The sequence below is a fragment of the Catharus ustulatus genome, chromosome 3, assembly GCF_009819885.2.
Source record: "Catharus ustulatus isolate bCatUst1 chromosome 3, bCatUst1.pri.v2, whole genome shotgun sequence".
In the NCBI taxonomy this organism is placed as follows: Eukaryota; Metazoa; Chordata; class Aves; order Passeriformes; family Turdidae; genus Catharus; species Catharus ustulatus.
Genome location: NC_046223.1, coordinates 65,098,122 through 65,110,598, shown reverse-complemented (window position 1 = coordinate 65,110,598; position 12,477 = coordinate 65,098,122). Strand labels below are relative to the sequence as shown.

General features: G+C 41.9%; 1 protein-coding gene across 6 annotated transcripts in view; it reads left to right on the top strand.

Moving 5' to 3' along the window:
- The first annotated feature begins 5,960 nt into the window (after positions 1–5,960).
- NKAIN2 (sodium/potassium transporting ATPase interacting 2) overlaps positions 5,961–12,477 on the top strand; it is a 534,629-nt gene continuing 528,112 nt past the window's right edge. For 3 of the 6 annotated variants that reach the window (XR_004417342.1, XM_033054574.1, XM_042779094.1), the window contains exon 1: positions 5,961–6,066. Coding sequence is in view for 2 of the 6 variants with exons in the window: in XM_033054574.1 (XP_032910465.1) it covers positions 6,013–6,066 (54 nt within the window). In the remaining 4 variants the exon portion in view is untranslated. The remainder of the gene's footprint in view (positions 6,067–12,477) is intronic. The other 3 variants (XR_004417341.1, XM_033054572.1, XM_042779093.1) reach the window with 1 other exon arrangement.

Sequence of the window (12,477 nt, the reverse complement as noted above, 5' to 3'; positions counted from 1 at the left end):
AGACCACAGTCACACTTCTGTCACAAAAGAAAGCATCCTTCTGTTTGTCAAACGTCAGGATTTTAGTTCAATCAAAACATTTGCTGAAAACAGAGCCTGTTTATTTCAGAATTAAAATACGTTAAAATAATTTGTTCAATAGATTACATTAAATAGAAACTTGATTAATGAAAATTAGATTTGATATTGACTTAAGGAAAAAAGCAACTTTCAATAATATCCATAGCAGAATGCTTAAAAATAGAATATTAATGCATATGAATCCATTATTTCATGACAAGGAAGTAAATAGAAAAAAACAATGGCCACAAAAATAATCTGACCTCCTCATTGGCCAATTTTAAATGTGAGAAGAAATTTCAGTGCTATGAAAATGATTTCTCCCTTGTGTTACCTTGCCCTAGGCCAAATGAGAACACATTTATTTTCCAGATGAGGTATATAAGAAGCAGAATGTTTAATCAACTTGCTAAAGGTTACACAAGTTTACAGGAGAGAGATAAGAAAAATCTACGGTGTGGATGTCTAAAGTACCTAACATATTAAGTGTTTCAAATCTCTGTACACAGATCTACTGAAATGTAGGATCAATAATATTATATTACCTATACAATGCTTTAATGTTCACAAGTGAGAAAACATTGACTAAAAATACAGTAGTGATGGCATTATTAGACTTTTTTTTCCTCCAAAAAGACTAGTAAGTGCACAGAAAATTACAGCGTTAGTTAAGAAAAACATTGTACAAACTGTGTCCACAGAGAGCAATGATAAGCTTTCAGGTTGACAATTTTGTTAACCATGCTCCTTTGAGAAGCCAGACAACATAGCAAGGAATTCCTCCTTCCTTCTGATTCTTATTTTTCCCATTCTGCCACAGAAGGTGGGGCAGTCTGAAAAATGCCAAAGCTATTGCACCCTTAATGTCTCTCCAGACTGTTGTGGAAAACAAACTCAGCAGCAAGGATGCAGTGACAGCACTTGGCTGCCATTGATCTGTGGCCCCAGAGCAGGGTTTTTGCCACTTGTGGTGTGCTGTAGTTGGTGGCCCAGGAAGGTCAGACACCCTTGGACACTACTTTGCTGATCTCTGCTCATACCCTGTGCTGCAACCCACTTTAGAAGGCCAGCTGAGCACCTTGGTGCAGCACCCTTCCAGACACATTCAGCATTCATCCTCATGTATATGATTTTCTACCAGCATTCATAATGGCAGGTATGATGGCTGGATTGTCTACAAAGTCAGTATACAACAGAGTTCCAGGGACACATCATTCTCTTCTTCAATCTAGCAGCTTGGTGAGCTTCCCCATCCTATTCCTTTCCAATTTGAAAACTGGCTTGTCCTTTGCCTGTACACAAGAAGTGCGATTGTTTCTACCATTACATTCATCTACTCATTACCAGTAATAAAATGCACAGAAAATTCCCCTAATGGTTAGTATTGCTAAGTGGAAATGACACATCACATCATTTCCAAAATCTAGTCACTTAGAATCAGTCAAGAGACTGAATAAATAAAAAGAATGGATTATCCTTATTACTGTTACTACCTACATCTCATCTAAGGTATGGATATTTTGAATAATAAAGTAAAATCTTATTCTTTTCTTCACACCAGTTCCGGTGACACAGTATTTCTCTCCATAAGGGAAAGGGAGACTGTTTCTGTTTCTAGAAGCCAGAGTGTATGACATGGCTTCAGATCTCCAGCACAGGTTGGTAGGAATAACAGGTTTTGGAAATAACAGCCAAGGACTTTTTCATCTTTGTAGAAGCTATGATGTACAGTAGGCTTTCTATTTCAATTTTTCATTTCATTCATTAAATGATGCCCCTTCTAATTTATCTCACCCTCTGGCTAGTTGTTGTCTGGTGACTTTTACAAGTTTTAAATTCATGCCTGAAAGGGATAACACTGTTCTTCTCATTCAGTTAAAACAAAGACTTACTTAGAAAATGTACACATTTAAACCCACTTAATGTTTCAAATATCATTATTTTCAGTAGCAACTGCTTCTTAGTTAAATGGTTTTTCAGGCATCAGACTATTATATGACAGATGATTTTGTCACTATGCAAAATGTGAAACCTGTAATCAACTTGTTATGGCATTTCACAAAAGTATGTGACAGTAAAATAAGTAAACTGTCATTTGGGCAATCAAGTCTTGAAATCCTGCAGGAGGTAAAAAAAGTACCTGACACTCAATCTTTATGGTAGAGATGATGTTCAAAAAATTTGTTTAATACTGCTACAATCTTAGAGGTTTGAATAGAATTTTTATTGCAGTGTGTTTAAGCCTGCAATAATTTTGTATTATGTTTTAATCACTTATTTTTTTCCCCTAATTGATTCTTTCCCCAGAAAATCAACATGAACGTCACACAACAAGGTCTGCTCTGTTAACAAGGTGTTGGTTAAATTGAAACAGTATTTTCCCTTTACTATTGATGACAACATTAGTCAATTACAAAGCATTTTCAGACCGGTTTGACACTAGAATGGATGCAGCAGATTGGAGCCCATGCTGATTTACTGGCACCTGGGACAGCCTGGGGAGGTGGTGCTGGTAGCAGCAAGCTCCTACACGGCTGGAATGCTTGGGATGACGCGCCACTGAACCCACACTGTGCTGCCTTAACGGATTTCACATAAAAGTTTTATTAAAGGAAAGAGTTACAGAAGCTACAGTCCATAAGCCGCTAGTGGCCCTTCCCACTGTTCTGTTTGGCCTGTGGCTTGTTCTCACAAGTCCTTGTTCTCTCCTGTGGCTGCTGGTTTGATGCACCAGGCTGGCAGCTGCAGCCCTCCTTGGGCTGCTTTTTATCCCAGGTGCTTCTCCACGCTCAGGGAAGAAGCAGGTAGGGTTAGGCTTAAAACAAGTTAGTAAATCCTGTCAAATCACAGGGAAGGCACTCCAGGGGGCACAGGCTTTCACCATTATGCCACCAAAAGCTGTGTTCCCCTCTTGTCTACAAAGAGCAGGCATTCTGGGTGTACAGGCACTAGCAATGAACTCCTATAACTGGAAGTGTAAAATGAATCTGTAGCCTCCTGTTTCCAGTCATTAGTGATAGTCACAGATTTTGGAACTGATCTCCTTCCAGAAATGAGTTATAGAAATGAGAATAAAACTACACTTCATTGAGAAGACTGGAGGGAAAGAGGGAAAACTATTTTTATCTGCTCTTTTTTTTTTTTTTGCCTCTTTATGATTACAAATCAACTGTTGAAACCACTGTAACCTACACGTTAATATTTTGCATGGAATAACCTTCAGTGAAAAGCACTGCACAGCCTGCCTTCGAAGAAAATTGGTTTTGTTTTGACAAAGTTATGAACATTTGGAAATTACTCACTGAGCACACATAACAGGCCTTTTGTTAAGCCTAACTAGGAACCAAAAAAACCAGTATTCCTGTGTACACAGCTGATTTTGCTGAAGCTGCAGGGCCCCAAGAACAGGCTTAGACTGGACTCAAAAAGGCCCTGACCTGAGCATTTGACCCAATGACAGCTCACTTCGAGTCCTCTTGATAAAAGAGATTAAGCAGATAAAAGCAACAGGGAGAAAGAAAGTTTGTGAGGACAGATAAGCCATAGACCAGGGGGAAGTGGATAACAGCAAAGAAATAGACACATTTACTTTAAAGGTACTTAGGAGAAGGCAAACAAGTTGAGATTTTTACTACAATGAAAAGCTATAGGAGAAGGTGTTGAGAAGAAAAAGGATCAGGGAGCTTTGGGAAGCTGTTGGAGTCCATGGAGATTGTCATTTTGGAGTCTTTTACTACTTGCCTACATTTTCCTCAGGATCTCCCACTGTAATCTGAACTAACCAGATCAGTTATAGGCACAGAGGAGAGAACTGTTTGCTTCTTCACCAGAATCCAAACTGAGTATAAACTGCCCTTTCTGTTCAGCTTCCCAGCTCCCAGTCTCAGATAATGAGGTACACTGTTCTTGCCACTGCAATGTGACAGGATGACCCTGCTGGAGCAGGGAGGTTGGACCAGATGACCCACTGCAGCACCTTCAAACTCTACCCATTCTGTGATCCTGTAAGTGTAAACATGATACTGCTGAAGAAGTTAAAGACTGTTTCAGTTGAGGTACCTGAACTATTCTCTGCCACTTGCTGGACATCTCTGCTTTCTGAGCCTCAGCTGTTCCACAGCTTTATTTGTTCTCAGTTATGGTTACCTTCTAGTAGTTCACCTCCTTAGATCCTGAAGTGAGTATGTTCACTGTGTTTGGTATTCCTCATGCCCAGTGACTTGACTGGTCCATACTGTGTCTGACAGCACAGAGGCTGACAATCAGAAGAAGGCACTTACGGAACAGAGGACACACACTATCATTTTTGTGTGTGTTTTGCTTCCCTGTGGAGTGCTCATTACATTATAAGAATTTTAGTAGTCGTAACTGATCATTTGCCAATTTGCCAACTATTTTGACAAACTTGCTTATAAAGTGAGAGCAAACTACCTTTGATTCTAAGCTTCCAGAGAGCTTCCAGTTTTACAGGATATTTGTGCTGCAAACAAATATGCACATGCACTCAGGAAACCCAGTGACGTTCCTCTAGTTCATAATTGCTGATGTCACCGAATAAAACTACTGTTAATGGGCAGCTCAGTAAGAGTGACCTGGTCCAAATGCAATGTCAAGCTCATTGCTGATGACATAGCAATTAAAAACCTCTGGAGCCTGATTGACACATCAGATCTTGACACATAATTTCCCACCAACATGATGTATTCTGAATGCTTTTAACTGCAGAGGAAGGTCGGATCAAGTCACTAAGTGCAAATGTTCCTCATCATAACGGTGGGCTAGAACCAGTTCCCCGACACCAATTAATATGTTTTTCGAAATTGGACCAGTCTTGTCCTTCTTTCTTGCCCTCACCCTCCAGCTCCGAGCCTCTGCCTCGGATCTCTCCCACTCTTCCAGGTCAGACTCTTCTGATCTGTCTATGCCTGTGACCTCTGCTCAGGGTGGGATGACACCTGGTGCGGCCGGCAGGTGGGACCGGGATGTTCCCGACAGTCCCGAGGAGCTCTCCCCGGTGCCGGCGGCGGCGGAGGGAGCGCGGCTGGGGCGGCTTCCCCTGCACCGCTGCCCGCTGCCCGCCAGGCGGCAGCAGCGCGCGGCACCGCGGGGCTGCGGCCGCGCCGGCTCCGCTCCGCGCCCGCGGCCGGGCCCCGCTCTCCCGGCCTGTCCTGCCGTGACCGCGGCCGGGCCGTGCCCCGCTGCCGCACAGGCACAGCCCCTCGGCGGGGTGCGGCGGACGGGCGCCGTGCGGCGCGGTGAGCCCCGCGCGGGTGGGCGCGGAGAGGTGTCCCGCCGACACAAAGGCGCCCAGGAAGGTGCAGCCGCGCTCGCCGCGCCCGCCCCTGCACAGCGGAGTCGGCCCCCGCCGCTGCGCCGCCTCTCCGCGCCCTCCCGCGGGGCAGCCCCCGGGAGAGGGCTTCCCACAGCTGGGGCTGCCTGAGCCCTACCGGCAGGAGGAGGAGGAGGAAAGCGGGCGGGGGAGCCGATATGCCGCGGGCTCGCTTCTGCGAGCGTGAACCGAGCTTAGCGCCGCCGCCTCCCCGTCCGTCCGTCCCTCCCTCCCTTCTCCCCTCCTCCCCCCGCCTCCCCCCGCCGCAGACGGCTGCGAGCCCGGATGGTTTGCGAGCGGAGTTGAGGGGGCAAACTTTGAAGCCCAGATGCCTCTGGGGCTGCGCGGCAGAGCGCGGCTGCTCCTGCAGGCACCTGCCGCCGCCCTCCCCCCGGCGCTGCCGCCCTCCGCGGGGGCGGCCGGCCCCGCTGCCCGCGACCGCCGAGGCGGCGGGCGCTGCGGCCGCGGCTGAGGGCGGGCGGGCGGGCGGCGGGCGCGCCCCCATGCGGGTCCCGGGCTGGGGAGCGCCGGCGGCAGGCGGGAGCCGGGCGGCGGCCGGGCAGGTGCTCTCCCGCCGCCTGAGTGGGCGCGGCGCGGGACGGCGGCGCGGGGTGCCGGGAGCCATGGGCTATTGCAGCGGCCGGTGCACGCTGGTGGCCGTGTGCGGCGCGCAGCTGGTGAGTGGCGGCGGGGGCGGCCCGCGGAGGAGGGGGGGAAGGAAGGCGGGAGGGAGGGGAGGGAAGGAGGGGGCGGCGGGGCGGCTCCCCCGCTGCCCGGAGTGGGGGCCCGGGGAGGGGCAGGGTGGGAAGGCAGCGCCCGCGCTTTGGACGAGGAGCGGCCGGGAGGGCCGGGATGGGGATCCGGGCGAGGCGGCAGGGTGGGAAATAGGGGCTGTGTTACAGGTAGTTTGGCGGAGGCTCTGCCGGGGAGGCTGCGGTGGGCGCACGGCGGAGTTAATAAACTCGGCAGTTCTTCCAAGCGTTGAGTCAACTTGGTACCTGGTTTCCTTTGACTGGCCCTGTATAAGGCAGAGACGCGTGTCAGGGGTGATGCGCAGCTTGCAAACAGTTTGCCATACAGGTGTGTGTCTATGTGAAGTTGTCACGCCTGAGCTGTTCTGCAGATGTTCGGTTTTTTTTGTTGTTGTTGGGGATTTTTTTGTCTTCTTTCAGACTTGTTGTCCAGTGTATTTTAACACTGTATCATTATGTTGCTACAGAACTCAGCCGTATATTTATATTTACCTTTGGAAGAGACTTGTGGCATCGCTTGTAAGCTTAGCTACCAGTGAAACTAGACTGAGTTTAAAAAGTAAGCACTGAGATACAGTAACAAAGAAGCTGCCTAAAAATAGATCTGCTTAGCAAGATGGTTAGGCTGTGCAATTGTATTGTGGCACTTTGAAAGAGACTGGGTTTAAAGTTAAGAAACTCATATCCCTTCCTGTCATGTATACATGAGTTGTTTCATTGTTGGGAAATCAGATACATGATGTAAGAATTCCTGTGGATTTGGATGCAATGACATACAGATAAAGACCTATCAATGGAATATGCCCCATTTCTTATTCTCTTTATATTGAATGTTCATGTGCTGGCAGAAAAGGTGCTGGAAGCACCTTTGTTAAGCAGTTAACCTTATGGCAGAAAAGCAATATTTCATGTTACTCCATCCCTCTACCTCTTACTGAATAGTTTTGCTGAGAAAGTGTAAGTCAGTGTCAATAGCAACCAGCATTGTTGCCAATTTCTTTCCTCCAGGCAAGTACTAAGAGAACTACAGAAGAAGAAAAATAGTAGATTTCGGGAACCAAATCAGTAGAACAGTACGTAAAAAAAGAAAGCTGTGTTAGCAGATCAGAAATTCTAAATGGTTGTGATCTTTTTATCAGTTGTCATCAATCATTAATCCTTTTGTATTCTGGAAAACAATACATTTTATTTTTATATGATGTTCCCCACCTAAGTTATTTAATTCTTTGTAAATGGATGTATCCTATCAGAAATTCATGTATATTGTCTAAAAAAGAATCTTGAATGGTAGTAATAGAGTGAATCTTGGGTAGAATGGTAAGAACGTAGCCTTTTACAGCAATTTGGAAACATAAAATTAATGACTGAAGTTCTTCAGAACAATTGAAGTTTTAGAGGCGTACTTTTTTTTTCTTTTTTCCCTTCAAAAGGGACAAAAATGGTTTAAATTGTGCCTCTTACAGACCTTTGGTTTTTTTGTGTGTTTGCTTTTTTTTTTTTTTTAAATGCATTTAACAACCAGAAGATCATGATAACCATAGAATGTGCTAAGACATTAAATCATTATTTTTTTAAAAATTTGTGATGGAAAGCATATTTGCTAACTCATGGTGACAAAAAAATACATGCAGAACTCCTAAAAACATCAACAGAAATGTCCTGTAGGAACGTATCAGCAGGTGGATGAGCAGGTAAGCGAATGAAGAACTGTAGCTTTATTTGCTACATGAAGCTTCCTACAAGTGATTGAAAACTAAAGGATCAAATAAACATGTTTTTTTAAAAAATAAATACTGTTTTATGGAGTAGCTTAAAGAAATTTTTAAGAGAATCATAAACTGCAAGCTAACTTGAAAATTTATTGAGCAAGAAAAGGATGTGCTAACAGCAATGCAAACTCTGAATCACGCTGGCCTGTATCATGGCATTTAGATAGGCTAAAAGCAGGAGTAATCATTTAAATGAGAAAAAGGAGACAAATGGAAAAAAATGTGCATTTTATTAAAATCACGTCATATTCCTTCATGTGCCATATACCATCAGATGGGAATAGATTATGAGTTTTAAGTCAAGGAGATTTAACTCTCCTCAGTAGACCCATGGGTGATTAATCGGTTGTCAGTACTTTTTTAGGTAAAGTCTACTTAAAGGAACAAATGCTGTCAAGATTCATCCTGGAATTAACAGCCATGTTAATGCAGATGCAAATCAAAAAAAGGGATCCAGTAGTTATCTGGCCTGAGGAGATGGGTGTGGGAAGCATTTCCACACTGATAATCATACTTTAAAAAAAAAGTGTAAAACTTAAATATGAAGACTTAGTGTTAGTGGTACCTGGGATTCAGTTTTAATCATATTTGAGTAGAAAGTATACTTTTGTTTTGGGGAAAAAAGTTGGTAAAAAGAAAGGTTTCTTTGGTTTTTTTAATGTAAGTATGTTCTTCCATCTGTACAAAGCTAGGGTGTGGTGATCTAATTGGTCTTTGTGGGCACTACATAATAAACAGTATTGTGGAATACTGCAGTTCATTAGAGAAGCTGTTGCATATTGTACATACGTAAATGATGTAGATGATGCAAATGGGTAAAAAGGGGGGTTGTTTCAAATACAGTGCAGAAGTAGTGCTATATTAGGTTGAGAGATCCTGCACAAGCAGAATTATTTTCATAAATGCATTTTAAGTGCTCATAGTTAAGGTAACAACTGTATACCATCAGATTATCAGAAACCTCAAAGAATGCTTCTGCTCTCAAGGGCATACTGATCATTGCTCTCTGCTTATTAACATACATATACCTTGCTGTTTGTGCTCTCCTTTGCACTATGGAAAACAACCTTTGACAGCTCATTTTCCTCTGCATTTGTAACCAATAAGAAAAATTAGCAGCAAGTAAAAGCTAATTTTTTTTTTCATGTTAGGAGCAAGGCATTGCCTTCTGTATACAAAATTAATTATTTCTCTCTCTCTCTATATATATAAAAGTTTTTTGAAGATACTACTTTTGGTCTCGCTCATTTCCCTTCTGAAGAGAACCCCGAGCACAGGGGCTCTGGTAGCTATCCTGTACAATAAAAGACTTCTCTGCTATTTAATTTTGTCCTTTAAACCTCTTTTTTTTGGAGTGTTTCCTTTTCTATTGGTAGCTTGCATCAGTAGCACTAATATCTTGTTGCCTAGTCTTTTTAATAGCAAGAGCAGCAAAGGGGAAACTGCCAAGATTATTTCGCTTTCTGGAAGTCTTCAGGAGCCCCACAGAAACCAGTTTGAAACTTTCTTCTTTTCCATTGTTGGTGCTTGGGAAGACTTGGAGCATGACAAAACAGTAAAAAGTACAGCAAGTTTTCAACTTAGATCTCCCCACCAAGTACAGTGATGTGGAAGGACAGTAATTCATACGGAAACTTTAAGTCCCTGGTAATCATTGCCTTATTGTTTCTCACCATCAGACAAAGATTGCCATACTTCCAAGGCTAATTAGATAATAGATAATTCAGCTTTTACACTCCCTTGTCTCAGTTTCCATCTGAATTTACTGAATTCATTTATATAAATATTTCTTTAAAATTTGCCTGTTCTGCCTGTTTTTTCTTCTTTTTTTTTTTAAAGTTAACTGTATTGTAGTTAGATATTCCAACTAAGTATTAAAAACCATATAAAATTTGTAAACAAGCTATATACATATATATGCAAAGGGTCAATTAGTGACTCTGAAGTGCTCGATCTCATGGTCTAAAGAAGTGTGTATTAATGTACATATCCCCGAATCTCTGAAAACTGGTGTCTTTCACATGCACTAGTGTATGATGCTTGTAGTTTCTCCTTTCTGATGCTGACACTTCATAGCTGGGGCTGTGAGCACACTGACACACAACCTCATGGTGACTCTTCCTGAACTCATCTGTTAAAGTTCTGCCTGAAGCCACTGTCCAAGTTTGTCATGCTGGCCAAACAGAATAAAAAGACATGCAGATTTAGTTGGTTTGTTAAGAGTCCAGATATTTTGAGCTAATGAAAATAATGATCAAAATGCAAATGATTTGTATAGAATGTCCTCGTTCTGTACTTTTCCACAAATGAATAAAGCTAATTAAGAGAAAATTAAAATACTTTGTCTGAGGTAATTTCTATACTTAACTGTAATACTGGTGTCCATAAATATATATTTAATTGCCTGTTGGACGTGGAGATACGTGTATGAACTGCAGCAGGTAAAGTGGTGGAACCCAGGAAATTAATTACATACAAACTAGTATGGAAAGAAGCATTTATCATATTTCTTCTGTGACAAGAGGTGTCATGAGAGATGTCCATAATCTATATTGCACACTTTTTATAAGACTGCAGTTTCTTGTACTCTTCCAATTCTTCTTTGCATTATTAAAAATCGGCACATGTAATTAAAGAGAACAGAGCATGATACTTGGGGAAAAAGTCTGCCTTAGTGATCAGTCCTGTAAAGTTTAGATTTGCCTTTTTAAAATATGAATAGCAAACATTCTTATGCTCATTCAAACACTTAAGGAATAGTGATTATGGCAGGTTCTAGTTTATATAACAAATCTAGGTACAGGGTTTAATAAAGTTTAATATCATGAATATTCTTACTTGGAAAAAACCTCATGTTTTAACAGTTGGAGGCTGAATTACCTCAGGCCTTTCAGTGAGTGAAGTTTCCTGGATTAGAGCTCAGTTCCCACTGAGAGCAAAGCAAAGGCAATCACAGTGGATATTCTTTAGAATTAGCTATCCTGAAGTATTATGCAATAAAAAAATTTGGTTTTTTTACCATAGGGTCTTACACCATGCATAGTGTTGGGGTACTTTGCCACAGCACACCAGACTACACAACTATTGAATGTAGTTATGTTTTTTCTTCTTTTTATTGAAAGGAAGAGGTAGTGAAATTTTGGGACTTTGCTTTTAATTGCTGGGTTTGGGGGAGAGGTTTTTTTTTTGTTTTTTGCATGTGTGTTTTGATTGTTTCATTGTCACTGCTGCCAATGGTTTTCTATAGCAGCTTTAGGAGAGAAGTGGAAAATTCTGATGACATGTACATGTTCCTACATTTTCTGCTAGCAAAAGGGAAATGAAAAACGTGGGCTTTTCACGTGGAATGGAAAGTGATGCTACTGAGCTTAGCTGTGGATCTGTAGTTTTATCAATCTGCAAAGAATAGAAAGAATTGGTTTCTGTGTTTTGGATAGTACTTAAGTGTAAGTGCTGCCTTTGAAATTATGACTGTCAACAACTTGTGTCTGTCCTTTCTTTAAAGTCCTGCTTCTTGCTTTGTTTCAAATTTGATAAGAAACTGAAAGTTTCATTGTATCCAAAAATCATGTGATTCTACTATCAATGAAAAGGAAACAGTCTGTGAATAGCAGACTTTCAGCAGATGCGTGCTTGAGAGCTATTGTATAACACTAAGGAGTAGATTTTGAGGTGTTGCTAGAAATAGATAAACCAGAAACTTGATTATGAATTCAGAAAGCTAACATCTCTTGTCATGAGAGAATATGTAGCAATGTTTTTAAGTTTGAGACCTTGGTAGAAAAATAAGCACTTTGGTTTTTATTCTGTTTTTGAGATAAAATACTCGTGATTCATAACCAAACTTTTTTTTTTTTTCTTATAACTTGAGCTCAGAAGGGGTGATGAATGCAAAAAATGGATGTCTGAGGTTACAGTCCATTATATAATTTAATTTTAATGGCTTAACATTTGCTGTGAATCGGACAGTATTGTTTTTTGTAGAAGTGTGAATGAATAAAAGCAGAGTGTGTTGTGTTAAGTTACAGGGGTAAAAGATTTAAGACCGGCTGAATGACAGTTTTAATTCACTGCATTTTGAAGCTCTTTTAGAGTTCAGTTAGCAGACTCAACAGTCCGATACTCCAGTGTTTGGTAGGAAGGAAGGGCTTGAGAGGTGTTGAATGAATTACCTGGTTATAGGCATCTAGAATATCTAGCAAAGTTACTCTTCTTGTATAGCCATTGGGAAAATTTGTGACAGTAGGAATTAATTTCATATTGACAGAGACTTGAGCTATCACCTTGAACAATGAGTGGTGCTGTAGTTTTGGTGTTTTTTTTTTTTTTTCTTGTTTTTCCCTATTTTTCTGTTTACAAAAGCATTAAGCATTTTAAAAATACAGCAAAGGTTTTCTATAGTCAGTCTGTAGTCAATGAAGGGAAACATCTCATTTTGTAGTTAACAGAAAAGAACAGGTTCTGTGGTTGAATACAGAAACATAGTATTTTAAGTTGGTAGTGACTATTATCCCAGGCTGGGCTATGAGAATGTACACAGTGCAAAGTGCAGCAGATAAGGTGTGAA